The 24,556-nt window shown below is 36.2% G+C and overlaps 3 protein-coding genes across 4 annotated transcripts in view; 2 read left to right on the forward strand and 1 right to left on the reverse strand.

Moving 5' to 3' along the window:
* Positions 1-5: 5 nt before the first annotated feature.
* LOC139963977 (calcium load-activated calcium channel-like) lies at positions 6-4,507 on the forward strand. The gene is made up of 6 exons (XM_071965250.1): positions 6-183; positions 1,360-1,437; positions 1,742-1,801; positions 2,507-2,621; positions 2,821-2,965; positions 3,304-4,507. Exons 1-6 carry the CDS (start codon positions 123-125, stop codon positions 3,391-3,393), a joined length of 549 nt encoding a protein of 182 aa, XP_071821351.1. The 5' UTR covers positions 6-122; the 3' UTR covers positions 3,394-4,507.
* Positions 4,508-4,714: 207 nt separating this feature from the next.
* LOC139963978 (vesicle-associated membrane protein 4-like) lies at positions 4,715-16,459 on the reverse strand. 2 transcript variants are annotated; one of them, XM_071965251.1, is made up of 7 exons: positions 16,303-16,459; positions 14,922-15,140; positions 10,472-10,599; positions 9,430-9,530; positions 8,494-8,573; positions 7,365-7,416; positions 4,715-6,593 (listed from the first exon to the last, which is right to left on the reverse strand). In XM_071965251.1, the coding sequence occupies exons 2-7, from the start codon at positions 14,985-14,987 to the stop codon at positions 6,559-6,561; spliced, it is 462 nt and encodes a 153-aa protein (XP_071821352.1). In that variant the 5' UTR covers positions 14,988-15,140; positions 16,303-16,459; the 3' UTR covers positions 4,715-6,558. The 2 variants fall into 2 exon arrangements, with proteins under 2 accessions (XP_071821352.1, XP_071821353.1); XM_071965252.1 differs by lacking the exon at positions 14,922-15,140 and adding an exon at positions 13,248-13,280 and having other exon boundaries at positions 16,303-16,425.
* A 208-nt stretch (positions 16,460-16,667) lies between these two features.
* Positions 16,668-24,556, forward strand: part of LOC139963975 (deoxyhypusine synthase-like) — a 39,914-nt gene continuing 32,025 nt past the window's right edge. Inside the window, exon 1 of the mRNA XM_071965246.1 lies at positions 16,668-16,836. Within this exon, the coding sequence (XP_071821347.1) occupies positions 16,835-16,836 (2 nt within the window). The 5' untranslated portion in view covers positions 16,668-16,834. The remainder of the gene's footprint in view (positions 16,837-24,556) is intronic.

Consider the following 24,556-nt stretch of genomic DNA (forward strand, 5'->3'; position numbering starts at 1 on the left):
CTTCGACACATTGTAATGTTTACACGCTACTTGCATTACAACTCAAAGCCTCTGCCTTAAAAAATAAAAAGACCGATTAAATATTCTGTAGTCTGCGACGAATTTATGATACCTCTACTACCATGTTGGCTGACACACTTTTAATTGTCTTCATATCAATATGTACAGCTCTTTTGTCAGAAGGTACTGTTTTGTTCCAAATCCTATTTACGAATGTGATAAGATTTGTAGTTGGCCTAGGCTAACTCAAGTGTAGGACTTACTTGTTAGGCTAGGCTACACTAATTTGCTTAAACGATGTCTTGTCTGCTACTGCACTAAACAAACGCCTGGAAGTGGCTATCAACATACAGACATGATTATTTTGTCAAAGAGTTATCTTATTTCCATTATTTGATTTAGAGAAATTTATCACTGCAGTTGAAGTGTATATTAAATTCAATTTGGAGAATGGACTGGGCAGTTGCTCTGTTTACGTGACAGAAACATTTGTGAATTGTTCTAAAGTTAATTAACGATGTTTGCTCACCACTTTATCTGAAGTTTTACTTAACTAGTCCTTTGTTTTATCCAGTCTGCTAGTGCTACTGTAGTAGGCCTTCGGTAACATATAACATGAGGACAAGCCCTCACAACCATATTCAGGCAAGTAACTTGCCTTTGGTGGGCGTGTGGGCTTGATCTCACATAACTAGTCTGGTAGCATGGACACTTCGAAGTTCGGACACGTAAGCCTTAAAACACCCCAAAACTATATCTTCTGGTATAAATCACCTGAAAATATACTTGATATGGTGGGAGAAGTGTGTTATATTACGATACACGGCCAAACTTTCTTTCCTGCAAACTGTTTTCACGTTGTATTCCAAGAAGATTCTTTGTGATGGTGGAACTGGTATTTATTTGCTAGAGTATGTTGTTCGGACACCTAGTCCCACAGTGTGGCGCTGGTGATACAATTGGTGGCGCAGTTGCTCTTTCGGTAATTATAACAGACTTCATAGATCTCCGTCATTTTATGGTCACTTTGGAGAGAAAGTATCTGTAGCTTCGTAGTTTTTCGTGAAATTGGCTGTTGCTATAGGTTGTCATGGTGGAATCGTGTATTTCTTAGGGGTGTCCGAACTTCGCAGTGTTCCGAACTTCGCAATACTGACTATACTTCAGTAGGCTACTACTAGAACTACTAGGTAAGTGAGACTTTCAGTTTCAGCATGTGCAGCTTATTTCTTGTTTGAACAGTGATATATATCTGCATAGTTTGGTGTTTGAACAGATAAATTTTTAAAACTTTTAATCATCCCTCCTGTTGAAAATTAGGGTATGCAAAATTCCTTTTTTTCTTAATTTTGCTTTCAGGTATCACCTTTTTGTTGGTTTATCGCACTGAAACATACAAAAAGTTGAAAGGAGAGGTGGAGAAGCAGAGCAAGAAATGTAAGTTTTTTGTGATATGGGATAATTTATTATTTAGTATAAACCCCAACATGGGAGTTCTGTGAGAAATTTTGAAGCCATTATAACAGTCTGTCTTGACATCTAATTTTTGATTTTCACAAATAACTTGTATGTTTAGAAAATGTTTTGAAGAACTATAATGTGTAACTAGGAACAGTATAAACCTAGGGCTTAAAAGTACAGTTCAGAGAAAATGTTTGTTACTTTTGAAAGACAGGATTTATAAATGACCATTTTACTTGCTATTCATTCAACCTATTCAAATTGCCTTTATTTTTAACAGTGGAAAAGAGTAAAGAAAATGTCACTGGACAAGAGAGTAAAGGACAAAAGAAAAAACTTGGTAAGTATGATTAAAATATCGTTTAAGAAGCTGCTAAATTACAGATGCATTTTGTGTTCAAATGTAGAAAGTGCATGTGGAGGTGATGTCCTGTTAGAAACACAGATCTATAGCTTCTCGTCACTTAAAGAGGTATTTGATAATTGTACTCTAACAATAGCAAACTGACTTGGAAAACTATAAGCAAACATGAAAAGTTCAAAGACTTTGGCTAGAATGATTCGAACCAGTGTCCTCAGGGTTACAAGCACTGTGCTGAAGTTACAAGTTTAACAACAATTAATTGTAATTTGTAGTTCAAGTTGCTGTCTATTGAAATAGTACATAATTTTGTATAGGAAGTGTCACTAAATATTGCAGAAATGTACCAGTTTTTTATACTGTTAGTAATTGTTAAGAGTACAGATTAGACAGCAATTTTGCAGAACAACTATAACAGTTTAATAAACATCGTAAATTGTTTGATCTCTCAGATGGTCATATCTTATTTATTGATCTATGTAAATATCTGGTGTCGATCAAAAAAGTTGAAATATATCAAGATGTCAAAATACTGCATACAAAATTCTACATATATGTGACTAAGTGCAATCTGAAAGTGTGACAGTTCCCTGGTTGATGTTGTATGTTTTGTTGATATTTGATACCATTTCATGTTCTTTGTCGAGAGGTGACTTTTCTTTATTTCTTTATTTCACTCTCCAGAGAGGCAGGAGGAAAGACTAAAAGATCACAGCAGAGCTCTGTCGATGGTCAAAATGAAGTCCATGTTTGTTATTGCATTTACTTTCACCTCTCTAATGAGCATGTTCAACTCAATGTAAGTATTAAGTTAGAGGAGCTACTCCCACAAATTTTACTACAGTTTTGATGTTTGTCACAGGAAAGGTACTACTGTACTGTCTGTATGTTGAAGTATTGCGGTCGATGGATTGGGTAAAAAATTTCACTGTTTACATTCTGTTGCCCTCATCATCAATTTCACACTCACTTTTGGTCTATTCCATCTTGTTTCACAGTTTTGACGGTAGAGTCGTCGCAAAGCTGCCTTTTGTCCCAATTTCTTGGATTCATGGACTGTCACATCGAAACCTGATGGGCAACGATTTTACCGAGTGTTCTTTTATATTTCTCTATATACTTTGTACTATGTCAATCCGGCAGGTGAGTTGTTGTAGCTTTAGCAAACGGTTCGATTTCATTACCAAACTTGGACTAACACAAGCAATGCTTTATTTGTCTTCTATATGGATCTGTTTTCGTGTTCATAGATCATTGTGTTGTTCTGTTCAAGTGCAATAAAATTCTTTGTTCCAAGAAGGCTGTGGTCTGGTAATTAACCTTATCACTCAAGAATAACCAGAATTGTATATTCAAATGTTATTCGAGTCTCTCACTTAATATTCATTCAACAGTAAAAATATTAGGTCTACATTCTCACAAATTCATTTATCATTTCCTATGTCACTCTTACATTCAAGCGTCATCACTCCTCATTTCAGAACATTCAGAAGTTGCTGGGGTTTGCTCCATCTAGAGCGGTTGCCAAGCAGTCGGGAGGGTTCTTCTCTCAACCTCAACAAGGGAAATGATAGATCATAATGCCGATGCTAGTACTATACAATTAAAGGGAAACAGAAGTCATGGATCACAGCTCTGCATGTTACCCTTGGGCTAAATCTAGGGTAAAGAAATCATGTTGTTCTGATTGTAGAGTTTTGCAGCGAGCCACCATTATGGAAGTAGAAGATAAACTACTTCAGAACAACACTGGAATGTGTGGCATAAACTAGATATATAACTTGTGTTATGGGAGGTAGAGAAAGGGTGGAGGGGGGTATGAAAAAAGAAGAGATTAACTCAAACATTCAAATGCTGGCATATACTTGTACTTCAGCAATTGGGAGGGAGGGGAGGGAGGGGCAAGTCGTCAAGGGGATGGTATGTTCGGTTATGAAACTACCTAATTGAAGATGGCACTGGTTGTTGGAGATGTGAAGAGTGGCTTCTCCTTACTGTGTGGTGAGAGAGCTTCTTCATGAGTAGCCTCAAGAGATTGAGAAATAGTATGGTTGTTCTCCACTGTCCTTTATTGATAAAAATCATGTTACCAAAGACTAGTTGATGCAGTCCTTTGTGTTTGAGGGTTTCTTAAAAGGATTAACTGTAACAATTTCAAGGGACATTAATAATAAATACTTATAGCATTATCCTACCTATTAACCACCTACTTATAGCATTATCCTACCTATAAACCACCAGGCTCATCATTACTGAGGTATTAAAGGATCTCTAAAAGTAGTTGCTCGAAGGAATTTTGACTGAGAGAAATTTCAGATGTCATTCCAAGTAGAGCAATCTAAAATTTGACCATGGAATCAATTTAGCATTAAAATATTAAACAAAATACATTTGTCTGCTGGTTAGGGTTTCCCCCCAAGGTAAGCAGTCCCATTAGATTTGATCTGTGTATCATCAATAAGTGTATTTGACCAATGGGTAGGGTACACTTAAGGTAAGAACAGCAGATCTATTATACCTCAAACAGGAGTTTTTAAAGGTAAATTCTTCTTCCTCCAGCAATAGGATATCACCATAATTTGTGTTTATACACATTTTGGTGAAGGTGGAATTTCCAAATACTTGTATGTATTCAGTTCACCAGTAAATGACCAGTAAATAAATTTTGCTATTAACTGTTTACTACATGAAATGTCTTTCTTTTCTTTCTCTTTCATCTTTGATTATTAAGACAAAAATTGTATGATCTACCATTTAGCTGGCTGACAGTTATTAAAACAATGATAGTAGCTCATTGAGTTTGTATTGGTAAAGCTGTTAATGAGAGGCATGATTTAATGCAAGTTGAAAGGTGCAGGGTCGTAAAAAAAACCCAAAGAAAACAAAGCAATATTTCTTCATGGAATAGAAGATTTATTAATAAATGGAAGACAAATTATTTCAATTTTTAGAAGATCCTTCTAACCTGTAATTTTGTAGATTAAATATGCTATTTACATTAAACAAAATACAACATTTGAATGACAAAATCTGTCAAAGTACCTCATTAACTACTAGACTGACTGTGAGGCATATCAAGTATAACAACATCTGTTCTAAAAGCAAGGCCCCAAATTTCAATTCAGATAATTTTTCTACTCGAACAATATAAATTAAATAACTAGTGCTTGTCGCATCAATAAACAGGTTGTTAATATGGACGATGTTGACTTGTGTGTTCTACTAAAAAAAAAAATATGTACATCAATATAACTATCCAAATGTGCCAATTCTATTGATGAAAAGGGGTACGTCTGCTTAAGATAATATCCCTAATGAATTTACATACCAATTAGCAGTTACAAATTTACTAATCGTTTATGTTAATGAGGATCTCTTCCATGGATGGGTCTATTTGTATGGAACAAGCACCTTTGAACCTGGCCTTCGCAAGTTATTGTTCATGGTTTTCAAGTGCTTCGTTCAGCTCATACAACATAGCAGCTTTTCATAGACAATTTCTTTACAAAGTATCTTTAGTTGCACTAAGTCATTAACAGTTCCAAAACCTGGAAAAAAACACAGTTAAACTTTTAATCAACCCTGTATCCAATAGTTACTAATACAAAAGAAACAAAGCAATTGCAGCCAATAATATTTCTCTTTCACGAGGCACCACTATGTACCAAAAAATGGGAGATGAAGGGTAACAAGAACCAGAATGCAAAAATGCATTGTGGTTTTGATGATGTAACATGAGCAGAAGAAAATAAGCCCTTATTTACACAGTAACTCTCCATCAGTGAAAATGTCTTAACATTTACCGACAAATTCCAGAGAAAAGAAAGATGTGGGAAGGGGGTACTGAAAACTCCTGTAAGCAACTAGATATCGACAGTGTATTATTGCACATGTAGAACCAAGAAACAATATTAATTAATTAAGAAAGTGTTCCCATAGAATGGTATGTTTGTCCTTTTCCAAAGAGAAATATAATCACACTTATTTAATAGCTAGATGTTTACTAAGGTACTGAGTGAATAATTGTTGATCAAAAGAACATTTTCAAATGTGGCATGTAGAAATTGAATGAACATGACACTTGGATAACATTCCTATTTTTACGTGGCCAAAAGGAGTCTACCTGTGATCTTGTATTTTTAATATTCGTTGTTTCTGTCTGTTATCACTCAGGAATGAACCAACTGTTATGAGAAATCCCACTTTCAATGAACAGAGCAGCACTCTTCACTAGCTCCTTCCACTTGCTCAACTCCTGCAAACATGTTCCATAAGAGTTTTAAATAGCTGTTTGCATATATGCAACATATACACAATGTAAGGTTTCCATCTTGCAAAGATTTGAAAACTGAGTATATCTCACTTATTAAGGAGACTTACAAGCCATTTCACAAAAAATACTACTTACGAAATAAGTGAACGTTGCAACAAGAAAACACATTTCTAACCTCAGTATTAAAGGTTTGCAAAACCTGTCCTAAATCTATGTCAAAAGTGACTGTAATGTCTGTAAACATATACAGGTGGATATGGAATGAAAAGGGTGCCTTGAACAATATTATTTCAGTGACCTTAAAGAAAGAGTAAATTTCAACTGAATTGAAACATTTGTAGAAGAGTGAAATAAACAAAAACATGTCCAAGTAGAAACTGGAAAGTATCAGGGGCCATTCGAAAACCTTTCTTTCTTCAACAGCATCCTGAAAATGACTGCGACAAGAGTTCTAAGAAGCAGATCACTTTGATGATGAACCCTTGATGATGATTGGAACTATAGGATGAAATAGGTAAAAAGTAAGAAAATTCAAATGATGGAGAGAAAGACGTTCCACATTTTCAGTCTTCAGTTTTTAAAAATTTCAATGTTATCAGCTTTATTTATAAAGGAGAGCAATTTTTAGTCATAATGGTGAGACTTAAAAAATGTCATGAAGAACCTCACCGAGATTGGTACATAAATTAAAAAGTCCAAGCTAAGTGATTCAGTAAACAAAGTTTTCTTAAATGAACTTTGAAAGGTTCAAGGAGTGTTTGCCAACAGAAACAAAAAGTCCTGAGCTATCCAACCATATATATATTTTTCTGAAATTTTACTAGCTGATATTTCCTGTGATGGCACCCCAGGTCTGCTAGGGAAAAGCCTTTACCTACCTAGAAATTCTCATCCATGCTCTTGTTTTCAAAATAAAACAGTATGTTAACCATAAAAAAAGCATAGTCTCTGCAAATAGAAAATGTGAGCAATGTTTTGACTTAAGGTCCCATTACCCCTCCCCCCCACTCCTCCCCTGGCACCTTTTCTGCTGTTTCATTTACTGATGCATTGCAGCACATGATACTCATCATGGGTTGCACTTAATCACCCAAACCTGGTCATAAGTTTGGTTATATTTTTCGAGCAAATCTTTACAGCCCCCCCAAATCAAATTGGTCTCCTATACGCCTATGCCTCAGGTACCTCTAATAGGTTATAACTTGTTGGTAATAAATACAGAAAACTAATATTTAATGAAGACAAAATGGCTGAATATCAGATACTCACTGAATATGATGAGCAGCAGAGCTACCAATAATACAACAAAGATTAATTTCATCTGCAAAGAAAGGGAAACATTTGTCATCGAAAACGGACGACGATAAACTAAAAGTGTGGCAGATAGCTGTTTTGAACACCAAAGAAAGAACAGAAAAAAATCTTGTTTTTCACATTCAAAACCCTTGTTCCAACATATACCCGATAAGACCAAATTTTCCAACATATACCCGATAAGACCAAATACCAAGCATCTGACCACTCCCTGACATACTGTGGGGAAACAATGGCACCTATTGCAACAACACTGAACTTAGTTCAGTGCTATGAAAGAACCAAAAGAAAACATTACATGTCAAGATTTTGTTGAGAAATTACTCATTTGCACTCCCATACATGCCACTGATGTTCAATGGATGACAGTGCACCACAAGTGGTTGATAACTTTCTAAAACACTGGGAAATAAAGGCACTGTGGGAAATAAAGGCACTGTGGGAAATAAAGGCACTGTGAGAAATAAAGGCACCATGAGAAATAAAGGCATTGTGGGAAAAATGGCACTGTGGGAAACGAGGCACCATGGGAAGTAAAAGCACTGTGAGAAATAAAGGCACAGTGGGAAATAAAAGGCACTGTGGGAAACAAAGGCACCATGGGAAATAAAGGAACCATGGGAAATAAAGGCACTTTGAGAAACAAAGGCACCATGGAAATAAAGGCACTGTGAGAAACAAAGGCACTTTGTGAAATAAAGGCACTGTGGGAAACAAAGGCACCATGGGAAATAAAGGCACCATGGGAAATAAAGGCACTGTGAGAAACAAAGGCAATGTGAGAAATAAAGGCACTGTGAGAAACAAAGGCACCATGGGATATAAAGGCACCGCGGGAAACAAAGGCACTGTGGATAAACGAAGGCACTGCATTCAACACAACTGTCATTAAAATCAAAGCAAAACAAATGGAAACGACTCCTTTTTCACAATACAGTAATTACCACAGCACAAATGGTAAGAAACATTCCAACCTTGCTACTTACTGGAAAATATAACAAAATAATAATACAAATCTATCAGCCAGTTTTCTAACTTTGCTAAGGGTTATAATACTAAGGCAGTACTTGTAAGAAATGCTTACCTTAAAGTCTCGCCACCAAAACTGACTCCTTAGACCTTTAGCACTCACTCTGAAGACTGAGGCATTAAAGGCTAGGTCATCTGCAAAAAAAGGTAATGTCAAAGTGTCACATATTAATATACATCACTAACTCTACTAAAGTTATCAGTAAGACTGAAAGACTGTCCACTGGTGGAATATAAATGTACAATGAAAACCAAACCTGATGATTAACTTCATTCATCTACCCCCCACCCAACCCAATTACCCCTCCCCCCTTCCTTCTCCCCACCAAGCTTAGAAAATCATTCTTTTAAGGATATAATGGTTTTGATGTTCCCAAAACACATAAAACTGAAGATTTTTCAGCAAAGGTTAAAAATGGGCACATAGCCTCAATTTCAAGATATATTTTAAAATAAATTTGATCTGATGATATGATACTTGAAAATTATGGAAAGATTTGGTGCCTGAAATTGTTGCATCGGTAAACCTGAAGCAAACATATGTGATGTCATATTCCCCAAACTGACAGCAAAATGTAGAGTTTTCTTTATATTTTACGTCATTAGTCTGACCATGTATAGGCTACGGTTCCAACTGCCTATAAAGGGGAGTTGAAGTTTTCTGTGCACCAATGACTGTTGTGTATTCGTACGTTATTAATTGCAACCCAATTCTGAAGAAGAAAATATTTGATGTATAGTACATTTTAAATGGAAAAAATTAAACAAGTATACCAGTCTGCATCTGTGACTTCACACCTGTTTGCTTCAAGTTCACTTTTGGTGCAAAACATATCAACTCTATCAAATGTTGCTCTCTCAAAAGCGGTACATAGAAATTGAATGCTAATTTCACCAGGATGCCCAGAATACTGTATGTTTCCTCTTTTCATCAAATAAAGAATGAAATTTCCTTTTAAAAGCAACAAGTTTATGAAACCTCCCATCAGACCTGATTTATCCTGCAGATCCTCCAGTCTCTCTCCTCGATTTAAGACTTTACCGATGTTGTCGTGCATGATGTCGATGACCTGGTCCACTTCATTCTGTACCCTGCGGGTAAAAAATCAGAGCAGATTCGTAGATCACCAAATATAATTGCCATCATAGTTTACGATTTTACTTTTAACAGAGACTGATGGTTGTTCCTTTATCGTCGACGTTACAGCCGATTAAATCAAATGATTTTGTCTCCGAGGAGTCATTAGGAGGCGGACATTATGTATATTTTAAACCATTTACCTGTGCTAATGTTGTAGCTACTAAATGGAAATTTTCCTTTGAACAATTTTTTTATTAAGAGAATGTAAACTTTCGAGGGAAAGCGGCGGAAAAGCCAGGTACTAATGGCAAACGATGGTTTAAAACAGTACAAGCTTGGGAGGCCCTATGGGTGTGGATAATGTGAGGATATTTCCTGGTTGATTTCCCTTATGCCTCCCATCCACCTCCCCTGCCCCATGGAACTTAATGCAGCATGATCAAAATATCTAAGTAATGTCTCTGTTTGTCTCCATATTTTCCTTTCTTGTTTCCTTCAGATCTCTGTGCATGCACAGTCACTGTGCAGTAGATGGTAAAAACCAATACCTTGTAGTACTGAAAATTAGAGACGAGGAGCTGTGAATTTTTCATCACAGTTTTTTATCTGACAAACAACATATTCCTGGTACTGAAACTTGGATAGTCATTTTATTTTTGGTATAATTTGAAATGAAATGAGATACATACACTTTTTCCTCATTGTTATTTGAAATGAAATGAGATACATACACTCTTTCCTCATTGTTTATTGAAATGAAATGAGATACATACACTCTTTCCTCATTGTTTATTGAAATGAAATGAGATACATACTCTTTCCTCATTGTTTATTGAACTTAAAAGCAAAAACATCTCCGGTCTTCTCATCTTTCATTTATTTTTGGTACTAACATCCTTATTGACTTTGAGAAAGAAAAGGACAGTTGGGGGATTCGACAATGGGATTTTACCGTTGAACTTTTGGATCAGCCGTCTGTTTGCCTCTGTTCCTCTCAGGGACAGGGCTGTTCTGCATGAAGAAATCCCCCTCATCATCATCACCATCCTCATCGTCATGGTAATCCCCTAGGAGATTAGCCTGAAATAGTCAAACAAACTGCTTATTTCTCACCATTGCAAATACAAGAACCATAGTTTAACTAACTTTTGCAGAAATGACATTTTGATAAAGGAGACTGAACGGATAAACTCAAGAACTTGTGGTTTACGTGACAGTTCTCTTTAACCTCTTAAGATCTGTGACTTTTACTCAAAATGCCCTTGCAGGAGGTACTGTAGTTATTATTTGTTGTATCATTTGAATAAACTATGAATGTGGAGCAAAATTATCTGATTCATTGACTAGATTCATTCAGCATTTTGATAGCAAACTGATCTCTACCAATAAGGATGTAGTATCTATGTTCTAATTTCCAGTCCATTCTTCTTTAGTAGTCACCAGGAACAGCACAATGCACAGTACTCCTTCTTTAAATCCATATGCAGCTAAATTATCAAAATATATCCACAGTAACCCCTACTTATATGAAAATGCATGCAACAGGTTAACTGATACCAAGCCCATGAGCCAATATAATACCCATCTTCCCCAGTTTAAATTACAGTATATTCAAGCTGTTGCCTTTTGACCCACATTGTCAATGGTAGGACACTGAGGGTGGCTGCATACAGTAGGATGTTATGGTTTAGTTTTGGGTTAGGGTCAGGCATTGCAAAGATCATCTCTACTGTTTGATAGTATTGATTCAGTTTTGCCATGGCTGCAGCTTTTCTTTTCGACACGTTGCCCTCGACAGATCGACTATGTAATGTTTTGCAGGGAATAATTTATCCAGTATTGCATCGCAAAATGCTATACTAATTGGTTAAGTAACTCAAGTTGCTGTATAATTGAAGGGATGTATAGCAGTTTTCTACTCAGGAACTCTAGTATTCAATGAGAGAAAACAAATTCAGAGCTTTTGAAAGTGCTAAACAACATTTAAACACTAAATCATTCCCTGTTTTGGACTTGCAAGTTCAATGCTGATTCAATGCAAGAATGTTTAATTATAGGAAAATGGCAAATTTTTTGTGCTGCTATTATTGGTTTACATACATGGATACTGAAAGACTGACTAGGTATCAGCTTTATCCTTCTGTACAACAGCTAGCATAATCAACCCTTTACAAGTTACATCAGCATTTATGGTACACATTACTTTACTATGTAGATGTAATCGTGAAAGGAACGATGAGAAACTATTGTTTCTGTATTCAGAAGAGTGTGTTCTACCGTCAATGGGCTGATTATTGGTTAAGGGCACTGCAATGATTCAATCTTATTGGATGACTAAAACTATCTTTGAGATTGTAAAATGGAACAACCAGTTCCAGAAACTTAGGCAATGATTTCTTTCAATGTATTTCCACCAAAAGAATGAATGAAAAACAAAGGAGGAAAAATAAAGTGGGAAAAATTAAGTGGGAAAAAAGAAGAGTTGAATATATTGGTAATGGAAGGAAAACAGCAAAAGCCCTTGAACCAGAGGAAGATATAGAATATGGAAAATGGAAATCTCTGTAATGATTCCCCATGCTCTTTGGTTGAACATACATACATGATTCAATTTAATTGTTATATTGGGCTGTATGAATGCCTATTTAGATTTTGACCTCTGTTGACCTGAAGTAATGTTTAATCCTGAGTTCCTGACTAAGAGTTCACATATGTACAGTACAGCATTTTGTTGGATCTACAAATGGACTACAAACGGGTGTTTTGTTTGCCACTCAATAATAAGGCTAGTTGCTGACGGAATTAAACCTTAAAATATTGACTTCCACTACCGACAGCTAAATGGCTCATACATGGATTGTGAAACACTCTACCACAGAACTCCTTAAAACAAATCTTGAAACCAATTTCTCTGAAACAAGCGTAACAGTAGTAGGAACTTACATTTGAAAATGTCCTACATTGGTTGTCAAGGCGATACATTAAGAAGATACAGTATGTTAGCTGAACAGGTTTATACATTTAGGTTGAAGCTTATCTGCATTCAAATTGGGAAATTTTTAATTATTTAAACTATTAACAGAAAGCATGGAGAGCTTGAAAGAAAACAAAAGTTTATGAGTTTTACAGGACCTGCTCTGTACTAATTAACTGGGAGCCATAATGTATATGACGTTCAAGCAAGAGTTTGATATACTATACTGTACATGTTGTACTATCAAGTGTGCACAGTGATTTTCAAATTTGGAGTTCCTCTGACCCCAAGTAATATTTAACCACCACTAAAATCAATCCACTTCTTGAAAACAACATGGAGTATCCCACATGTGAAATAGTGTATGAAACTTACAGTACTGTTCAACAGACCACACACAGGGTGGAACCCAACATGAATGCATAAAGTATCCTGTATAATATATATCTAGCCAAAACAAATGGCATTTTACATGACAGAGTTCATAGAGAATGCTTCAACCTTTTATGACAGATATATATATAATTATATATACAGTAGTAACTAAATTTTCTCTATCTCTCTGCTACTAGCAAAATCACTACATATATATTTTTGGGGGAACCAATTTTGGATGTATTCATGTTATTTATGGAAGGAAATGTTCCAAATTGTAATGCATATGTGTGAAAGTTTTTTTCAAACTAAATGCTCTTTGGGAGAAAGAGGTCGCAGAAAATAATGCCATGCAAAGTGAGTACTGAAGATATCTTACTTTTGTGTCAACGAGAGGCATATTTTCAGTCCTCTGTATCCAACGGTTAGTAAATTGTTTTGGTTGGTAAGATGACACAAAGAGGTAAGTAATAAAACATACATTTTTCTATAAACTACTAAACATTAAATAGTAGCTTCAAACATCTTTTCCTGCATTTCTGTTTGAAACGTTCTCTTAGACAAACAGAGATTCACTTCAAAAAGCAATAAGGATACAGTAGCAGGGTAAAGGAAAGATAAAGCTCATCAATGGACATTCTGGTTGTGGGGGTTAATGGTGTCAGAAAGTGAACAATTTTAATTTTTTGCATCATAAGCCAGTGATGACAAGCTTCCTGATCATGGTATGAGCATTTACAAGTGAAAGTTTATTAATGCATAAATATGTTTTCATAATTCAGCTCAGTTTCAGCTCATTTTGCCATTCAGCTCATTGCCATTTCAGCTCAGTTGCCATTATCATGGCAACTGAGCTGAAATTTATTCCTATATCTCGGAAATATAAAAGTCATTTCCTCGCCTCCATAGATGACAAAATACCTTGCAAAAATTGCCATATTACTAATTGATGAAATTTTGATTGAATTTTGAGTATACACAGACAGCTAATGAAATATTTCAATAAAACTAAATAGGATTGGAAGATTTACCATTCTGTAAAATAAGATTTTAAATGTAAACAATTTATTGACATGTTCATTATCATATGTCAGTGATATCACTCCATGCGAAACATTTCGAGGAATACTGAAGGCTAACTTAAAGACACAGGAATCTGAGCCACCAAATGGAGAGTTGGAAACCTGGTACTGAGACAGGGTAGTAGTAATGCCTTATCTTTTCTGTACCGTGGGTCACATTTCCAGAACCTATCCTCATACACCCTAAACAGTAAACACACTTAACTTCATCAAACAGAAATGCAGGGTTACATGTTTGAAGCATGGTGCTTTGATAGTATAACAAAACTGCACACACTACTTTGACTAATTAATGCCATGTATACTGAGCAGATGATCCCATACAAAAAAGATTTCAGCTCTGCAAAACTCATAATGTTTGGAAAGATAAAGTAGTCAGTAATCTAAGCAATTTTTTTTCATCAAAGCCTCACATAGTCATATAGAGTAGTGTCTGCAATTTTGCAACTGTAAGAAGAAAAAGCAAGGTTCTTTCACTCTAAAAGACCTCCAAAGGAGAAAACCTTAAAGATGCAAATCAAACTTTCCTGGAGGCTAACCTCACAGAAGAGTAAGAATTTTAGAAAATCCACTTTAGAGATGAAGCAAGTGTGGATGTTAAATACCTATATGGGTACAGCATTTTTTAGCGGGACTTGACAGTAAAAAATATTTTCCTGGTTGGCAACACATTTTGTGATGTTACGGTAGTTATTTTAACACCTGTATTACCACCATAAAATTTGCGGAGAGGAGAGGAAAGTAATTCAGTGGCCCGCACACGGTCAGAGAGTTAACCACTTCTGTTGTGAACCATGATTTGATATGAGTATAGTATATGAGGAAGTTAGCATGGGCACAGGTCTATACAGACTATTATCCATGAAAATTCAGTATTCTTGCTTTTCCTTCTTAACCCTTAATATCTACAGGCAATGGATAGATAAAATGTTGTTCCTTCGACTCCTTTCGTTCTGTCGATTGTTGCCTACCCGTTCAACTTGATGCGATCCTCTGACATCTTCACTCTTCAAATACTTCTTGAATTTTGGCGGCATTGTAAACAAAATTGACTAACTGTCATTTCTTTTGGGATGTTATTGATAGAACACTGACGTCATTAATCTGACCACATGAGATGTCACATGATTATAATAACTCTTCCAGTCCTTGCAACAGTTTTCCAGTTACAAAGATAGGAAGCCTGCAACCTAAAACAAAAATTATTTAAGAATGAGATCCATATCAAACAAAAAACTACATATGTTGGGGTTAATGTCTCTTCATAAATGTAATGCTCTTGATAGGTTTTACAAATTTATAACACAAGATACTCAGCATATTTTATACAATAAAACTGCACAGGAACACAAGAAAACATTTTTTGCACGCCTCAGTGATTTCTTCATACATGTAAACTTACATGGAGTATATAAAAGGCTATTTTGGTAAGGAGAAATCCTAACTAGAATTAAATATTACCAGACCACTGAACAAAACATTTCAAGTTAATTATAGCAACCAATTAATTTTTAAATATTTCATGAAATTTGGTGCCCATTTTGCAATATGGTTAGCTGGACAGTAACTTTGCAACACAAATAGCTCAATTGTTCTCATAATTTAATTTATGGTTTAGCTTTACCCCTAAAACAACATACTTCTAATGGTCATAATTACAACAAATTGTGCCAAAATAAGATAGATGTGTACTTGGAGTTAGAACAGCTGCTGAGTAAGAGAAATTGCCCTGATTGCACAAATGTAGCAAACACACAAAATTACAATACTAGTCAACCTTATTAGTGCCTCAATAGGAAAATGACATAAGTTCAGTTGAAAAAGCTTGGTCAAACTAGCCTTATGAAGGTACATTACATAGTTAGGCCTAGACAAAGACTACATTACTAGTTTACTACTGCCATACAGGCATTATATAAGTGTTAAAACGAATCACGATTGAATGAAAATCATGATGGAAGATGATACAGGTAGGTCCTAGGCTAGCTGAATTTCCAGAAAACCATAGAAATGTTCTGGATCGCACTCAGTAGCGGTAACGCTTTTTATATTCAATTCGTGAAATTGAAAGACCTACTGTCAGTACTGAACTGATACTGTCAGTTTCATTACGCTGGGCCAAGCGTAAGCTTTAGCATTGGCTATTTACTAAGATTTAAGAACAGTTCCTATCCTAGGCCTTGGGAAGTTGGGGCTAGGCTACTGTAGACTGTAGTGTAACTTAATGTTAATAGTTAGGTTAGGCCTAACTTAGGCCTAATTTACTGTGCACTTTGTTCTGAATGTGTAACAATTACGACAAGTTAACAATGGCTATAGCAAGTTGTATTCTTGAGCCTTTTACGTCCTTACCCTGTCGTATCCCTACAATGGTCTGGTGCCAATTGGACGAGAAAGTAGCGAAAGTAGCGAAACAGGGTATTGATGATGGATGTAATGTTTTGCCCTTGAAATTGTTTAACGTCAGATTGCCAAGTGCTTATTTTGGATCTGATTGCAATTCATTTCATATCAGTTGTTACATTTGTGCAGTTTTAGCTTTATGTTCAGTTTAGAGGCTATGTATTTAATAATCTATTTTAATATTTATCTTGATGTAAATTATTTAGCTTTTTGATCTATGGAATTTAAAGCATCATAACAATAGTCATCTGTGCCTATATATAGTTATCATGTTTTGTTTCGTCCTTAGATTGCGCAATACACCAATTACAGTACTGTACGTTCTGACAATCATATGGTGCAACGTAAATTGTTCATTGTCGGCTTTGAAGAAACAAATTCAACCTGTATAACCTGTGTTACTTATAGTATGAGTATTGCTTAACAGAAAAGTTAAAGAATTCTGAATACTTAGCCTTCTGAGTCTGAACTGCCGTACAACATGTGAGTAGAAACAAGCCCACCCTTGTTTTTTAAGTTCAATACTGTTGGTCAATACAACAAGACAGATCCTTAGTGATTACAGTTAAATCTCTTTTTTTGCTTGTGTGAAATTGCAGTCCTTCGCTTCTCTTTCATGCACTTTTCTCCTCTATCTAACCTTCATCCTGCATAGGTAATTAGGTATATACTGTAAGTATAATCAGATAAGTACTAGAAATTAGGTAAGTTAAAGTACTGTAGCCTAGATGAAGAAAGTGCATTTAGTAGACAGGAGACAGTTAATTATCATCACTCATATATTCCCAAACCAGTTCAGTAAGTTTTAGGAATTACATTTTTAACTTCAGAGCTCTAGCTGTTCTGCATAGAACTTTCAAATGATGATTCCTCTAGCTACATTGTGTCTGCAAAAACCATATTTTGTCACCAGTCACACCCCCTAGTACACACACAAGACAGCAAATAACATTATCCTCACCATTATCCTCACTTCAAACACCGTTTTCTTATTTATACTCAGTGTAACGTACGTGAAATGAAATATGTTGGTGAAACAAAGGCAATGATAAACTCTAATGACACTTTTATATGATCACAGGTCCATAGTTTTATCCTATGTTAAATCTATTGCCCCCCCCCAAAAAAAACCCCCATAGGCCTAGTTATGATTGCATGATAAAGTACTGTATATATACTGATCCTTGCAGTATCTTTGACAGAGCTACTGTATGCAAAGTAGCATGGAAACAGAGAAAATAAGTTATTTAGACATGGTGAGACAGATATTGTAATGTAATTGGAATGTTCGGAAAGAAGTGAACTACTGTAGACATCAGCTCTCAGGAAAATATTTTCATTTATTAAACCAGAATAGAAGTTTAGCACACCTAGTGTATATTTTACACAATCCTTTTATAGCAATTACTGTGTGTGATTCTTTGATGGGCAAAGGGAGAAAATTACTTTTAAAATGATCTGAATCATGATACTATACACTTTCAACATGCATGCCTATTTAGCACTAGGCTTTTAAGACCCAGTTTACACGCTAAAGGCAAGCATTCTTTTCATGGGGTTGGATGTATAGGCCAACCCAGCCAAAATCAACACAGGTTTTAAGTTACCAGTGTTATTCTACTGTAACTGATGTAGGACTCAGTGCATCATACTGTTTCACTATCAATGTCTAACCTGTTATACAACAGTGAAGTACTGTGCCTAGGCTATACTGTACTGTAAGTATGGTTTCAGCCTGGCTACAGTTGATTGGAGGCTTGAAGCCGAGAGGTTAGTTAGTGCAATCCTTATCCTACACACATCTTGTTGTCAGGAACTTGTGAATTAATGCTGGTAGCTGGACAATATATAAAAAATAATGGGAAACAGTAACTCACTTTTCTCAAATTAGTATATTTAATGTAAAATTGTCAATATGGAAATAGGAGAACAGCTATCAGTGTTTTGTTACAGATATTTCTAAACGTTTGTGCCTCCATAGCATGAACTACACATTAGATATGCCAGTCAGGTACAGTAGTGAATGCTTAAGTAATTTATACATTACTGGATGTGCCAGTCAAGCAGTAAATTGTGCCAGTCAAGCCAGGATGTGCCAGTCAAGCAGTAAAAAAACTCCGCCAGTCAGGCGGAGTGTATAGCCTAGTGGTTAACGCCGGCGTCTCCCAGTCATGAGATCCCAGTTCGATTCCCCGCCGACAGCAATGTGTGTCGTCTGGCAAGGGTGTTGTTCAATAACAACTTCCTGACATGGACGTTAAATGAATGTGTGCCGAGAGATTGGCTTCGGTCAGCTTGCGAGTCTATAAGCCTCCATGGCTTCTTTCGCGAGTTCCTGCTTGCGGGAAGATCACATATACATACATACATAAATGCTTAAGTTTATTAAAGAATTCTTCTTACACCTCAGTTGTCAGTACTCTGCCCATCAACCAATATTATGCAACTATATATGCATCATCTGTCCAACTATCAGATCCAGAGGTGGTCTGTCAAATGACAAACATCGGTTTACTGTATATGATGAACTGTAGGGTGGCTTCTGGCATAACATCAAAAAATGGAGGACACATCGACAACTCCATGAGATACAGTACCAGAAGACATAGGCTGCTGCTATTCTTGAACCATGTTTTTAAGCGTCTGTGGGAAACCCTGTAGGTTACATATATTCCACAATGCCAATTGGTCCTACTTGCAGGTAATAAATGAGCACAACCTCGGGGGTTTAACCGCTTTCTCTCATTTGTTCTTCTTGCTTAGTCTCTTTATTGTTCTTTCCCTCCAATTATTCTTTGGCTTTGTAAAGGGAGACTGTAAATCAAAGCCCTGGTTCGTCGGTCCTCCTCCACCTCATTAATCCGTCCACCTCCACCCCAAAAATTTCATTTATATTGTGTGGAAGTAAGCTCAAACCCAAACATTGATGGGCTATTGCCTATATTGATAAATGCCGATGTATGTCACTACATTCATAAAGCCAGTAAAAGACATGCGTTTAATAGCAACGTTTCCAGAATGTGAATTACAGTAGGGTTTTGTACAATAAGACGCTGATTTATTTAATAGATTTTACTAAAATTACTCCAAATGCCGGACATTTACCATATGATGTACTGTATGAGTCCTGTGAGAGGTCATGTCAGATGGAGGACAGTGCACTGGATTGTCAGGCTGTTTGATATTATGCCTGAAGTCAGGCCACCCTATATGAACTATCTGTACCCCTGTATCACTTAGTAGAGTATAATAAAATATCTACTCCATGCAACATATTGTATAATTTGCACTATTGCCATGTGTAAAGAAAATGTTTGTAAATTATGTGAAGGTTTGAGAGCTAGCTAGGTTCGTTCACACATCTTTCTGGAAAGTGTTTTATGGTTTACAGTAACACACTTACTTGTAAATCTCAATTTGAAATGTGACAAATTTGTATTTATTATGTACTGTAGGTGTAAAACTCAAGTGGCTTCACCATTTGCAGACTACATCATTCTTTCAGAACATACAGTTTCACATGCCTTTTGCATCTAATAATCTACCCACTCATGTATCAAGTTATTTATAGATGCTTTCAAATTTAACTGGTGGTACACTGATGTCTATCTTACATACTGTAGAGTTCTAGGTGGAAATTTCCTCAAATTTCCCCTCAGTTCAAGGCAGCATAACTTGCATGGTACTTAACAGCATATAATTTTGGCTGACATTTCAAGTCATGTTCATCAGTTCTTCTGTCATACAGTGTGTCATTGGATGTTTTTATTAGAATTAACTCATGGAAAATTTTCATCACAGGTCTGCCTTGTGAGATAGTACGACCTCCATGAAGTCAAAATGGCAATTGCTACTTTCCTTAAAAAATGAAGTAGCTGTAGCAGACATAAATCTGCTCTGGGAAAGGGAATAATGTATTATATGTATATGGGAATAATGTATTATATACAGAGGGAATAATGTATTATAGGGAATAATGTATAGGGAATAATGGGAAATGGGAAATGGGAATAATGGGAAAAAAGGGAATAGGGAATAATGAATAGGGAATAATGTATTATATACAGAGCTCTTAATTAGCATGGAGACAAAAAGCCAATTGGATATTTATCAAAAGACACAATTTAATTTCCAGACACATTTTCCTCCCAGAAATTAAACAAAAAATGTTGAATATGTAGTGAATAAACTAAAACTACTACAAATTAAATAATTAGTGCGAAATGGTATGTACCCAAATATGTCATTCCTCAGATAATGTTAGAAATACATAACTAATTAAAAAAGAACTTTAGTATTATACATAATGTGTGCAGATTATACAGAGTTATACAGTTATACAGTGTGCCCAAAAAAAAATGGTGGTGTCCAAAACAAAATGAAATACCGCCACCACTTTTGTATTAAATAAAACTGTATTTACTGGCAGCTAAAATTGAAACTAGAAATTGCTTGAAAGGAGAGTCCAGTTGAAAGAAGAACATGTACTTACCATCATGGTGATGTGTAAGTTAAATTCCTTTTATATCACATTTTTGATATGCTGATAATTGAAAATGTCACAGATGGTACCATAAGTGCATGAACAGCAAACAATCATTAGTTTATACAGAAGTTGCACGCTAGCGTGAAAGTTAAAACAAAATAAAGAAAACAAAATATTTTGCTGTCAGCTGACAGCAAAATATTTTGTTTTCTTTACATTGTTTTCACTTTATTGATTTGATCTTAGATTGGATAGGGTCCCAACTTTGCATTAGGGGATGTGAAGTTAACCAGGAAAATGTCAAAATAGAATTTCTGGAGTTAAAACAATAACCCAAATGACAGTAGTGCATTCATTCGTTTAATGTATCTCAATTTGAAGAATTTGAAAATATGTTGTAAATTTTAAAGAAAAACATGAAGCAAATATTTTATTGTGCATCTGTGACTTCACATCTCACCTGTTTTCTTCAAGTTCACGTTTTGGTACAAAATATCTCAACTTCAATTGTTGTTTTCTCAAAAACTATACATAGGGATTGAATTGCATGCTAATTTCACCAGGATGGAGTAGCATTTTGTCCTCTTTCATTAGCCATTAACAACCTGGACTATCCTTTACATTGCTAACTATGGGAGGAAATTGGCCACTGGCCTATAACCCAGCTTTGTCTTGTCAAAGACTTCATGTGCACTACTGTACCTGTGTACTGTAGGTATAGTGTACTGCTATATGTGTACACGAGGTTCTAGCCTCAGTGACCTGTCCAGCTGTTCAGTGGACTGGACATACAAGACAAAAAACAAATGAAGGAATCAATAAAAAAGAAATAGAGCAGAAGAACACAAATGCTCTTATAGATCTGTCCATTGCCACAGACTATAGGTACAGTATTTAACATAGCTTGTGTTTACTGAGGCAACACAACTGTAATGGTTATAGAACAAACAGCCCTTCAGCACTGAAATGTGGAAAGAATAAGTATAGAAATCAGGATTACTTTATAGGATATACGATGAAAAAATAACAGCAGGATCGAACTGCTTGCAGAAAGCTGAAAAGAGAGGCCATCTGCTATATGACGTAACCTTTTTCTCTGAGAGGAGACTTTGTATTCCCATATATCTTTAAACAATTTCCCTTAGATCAGGGTTTCCCTAACTTTATCCCCCCATGAATCCCCTGTGGATGTCAGAGTTGTCCAAGAACCCCCAACTTTTCAAGACACGATCTGAGTCATTATTATACTATAATTTTCAAGCATGAATTTATGCTAACTTTGCTTTGTGTCAGGCAAAATGGAGGTCATCTGGAATTTCCAAAATAATAGTAATTACTTTGGCCAACCTTTCAGTTACTTTTTCAGCTCTTTATCTTCACGACGTACTGTCATGCGTACACCAAATTCACCAAAGTCATGGGGCCTGTGTTTAATAATTCAGTGATTTATCATATCACATATGCATATGGAACGTGAAAAGAGTTTCTCAATAGGTACGACTTTCGTACATTACTAAATTATATGATATATCTGATTATAGTTCAACAAAAAGTACTCTAGTTTTTACTTTCAGAAATGTCTCACGAACCCCATGGGATGGACTCACGCACCTCCTGGGGATTCATGCACCCCAGTTAGGGAACCCCTGCCTTAGATCCTTCACCCTTCCCCTTATCCCCCTCCCCTTAGAGGAATGAATTTGTCACCCAACACCGGAAAGTAGATTCCTTGCTTTTGACTTCAACCTCCTTAACTCCTCTTTATCAATTATACCAAATCAGCCAGACCTAAAGTAATGTAAATTCAGACATATTGTCTCCATTGGGAGCCAGTGGGTGAGTTGGGGGGCGGGGGGTTGAGCGGGAGCCATTAGCGATGGTATAGATGTCCCAGTCCACTGTCCGTACGGTACACGATGCCATGCAATGTAATGACCTATGCTTGCTTATATGATATTGACATTAACATGTTGAATGCGCGCTTCGCGCGAGAAAAATTTTGGTTTTATTTTTCGGGCAAGTCGTTACAGCCCCCAAATCCAATTGGGCTCCTACGACTTTGACTACACACATACACAGTTTTGAGGCTGTTCATTTTTGAACATGCATTTTCATGCTCACTGATATTATGTGATGTCTGCTCTTTGCTTTACAAATTCGAACAGGCGTGTAGCGAGTAATTTGCCAACGGAAGGGCGAAGCCTGTAGGCAAACTATCTATGCGAAGCGCCACCATGGGTTGGCGCGAAGCATACAAGAAAATTTTGGCCGAAAAAGCCTCCTAGATCGCTGGAAATGACACTTCCCAGGATACCCCCCCTCCCTTAGCAGAATACTGGCCACACCACTGGCTATAATTCCTATTTTCCCCCTTTAAATCCTGTTTTACCCACTCTCTCAAACAATACCACTGACCTACCCTTTTAAACTTTCTCCCCTCTACCTGAGCAGACCTGAAGTATGGAACGCAAAAGGGAAACCGTATTTCGTTGCCTAAACTAAGTTTGTTTCGTTGCCTAAACTAAGTTTGTTGCTGTCTAAACTAAAGCTGTTGTTGCTAGTTTACCATGTTGCTGTTGTTCGTTGATGTCTAAACTTACGTTGATGTCTAAAGTCACGTTGACGACTAAACGCACCTTAATGTCTAAACTCACGTTGATTTATAAACCTTACGGTTGATGTCTAAACTCACGTTGATGTCTAAAACTTTCGTTGCTAAGTTAACTTACGGTTGATGTCTAAACTCACGTTGATGTCTACACTTTCGTTGCTGTCTAAAGTTCCGTTGTGAACATATTGTGAACGAACATCATTCTTTCTTTTCAAAAAAATTATAACAATCAACCGCAAGTTGCTTCCGTGCAGTGCTAACAACATATCTATTACAGAGATTTTCATGCTAAATACAGCCAATGATGTTTTCTCAAATTTCCCGAGATTTGTTTGGTTAATAGTCCCTTACCCATTGTCTGCAAACATGCTTGCATCTTCAGTGCTCAATGAACGCAAAGTATGATGGTTTAACTATGGAACGCGAAAAGGGGGGGGGTAATCATTAATGTCATGCCGGATTTGTAGCAACAGCCATGTAAATATCCTTAACAACCTGATTTGTCGAACAAAATCACGTTGTTAACGATATTTGCATGATAGTTGATACAACTCCGAGGACGTTATTTACATTTATATTGTTAATGTCATATTTGAATAATTGTTTTATCACAGAAAGTTAGGAGTTGAGACAATCTATGAATTTTGCGGGAAGCTACCACAACATCTCTGATACTGAAAAGGACTTTAAATCTCACAGTATGTTATGTTCTCTCCCTTTTGAGAGTTGATAATGTAAAATGTGCATTTATACCACAGTTATTTCTTCGTTGCAAACTTGCGTAAAGTTTTGCGGTCCCTTTGACCACGTGCTTCAAGTCATGATTCTGGTGCAACACTAATTCGTGTGCATAAACTACTGCAGTCAAACATCGTCAAAAGTAGTCATTGAAGTTTCGACATTGCGTAAAAATGTTATTTAAATACTATAATTTTCGTGGAGTTGGTTGTTTCCAAATACTGAAAAGCATCCAGGGTAAATGTTGGATCAGTTGCTCTATGGTTGGATGTAGTCTGCGCTTCGTGAGTAACAAGAGGGGCACAGTATTGAAGTACGTAGGCAATATGACTCACAGAACTAGTTTACTAAACCCACCAAGCAAGTTC

This window comes from Apostichopus japonicus, chromosome 22 (assembly GCF_037975245.1).
Source record: "Apostichopus japonicus isolate 1M-3 chromosome 22, ASM3797524v1, whole genome shotgun sequence".
Taxonomy (NCBI): domain Eukaryota; kingdom Metazoa; phylum Echinodermata; class Holothuroidea; order Aspidochirotida; family Stichopodidae; genus Apostichopus; species Apostichopus japonicus.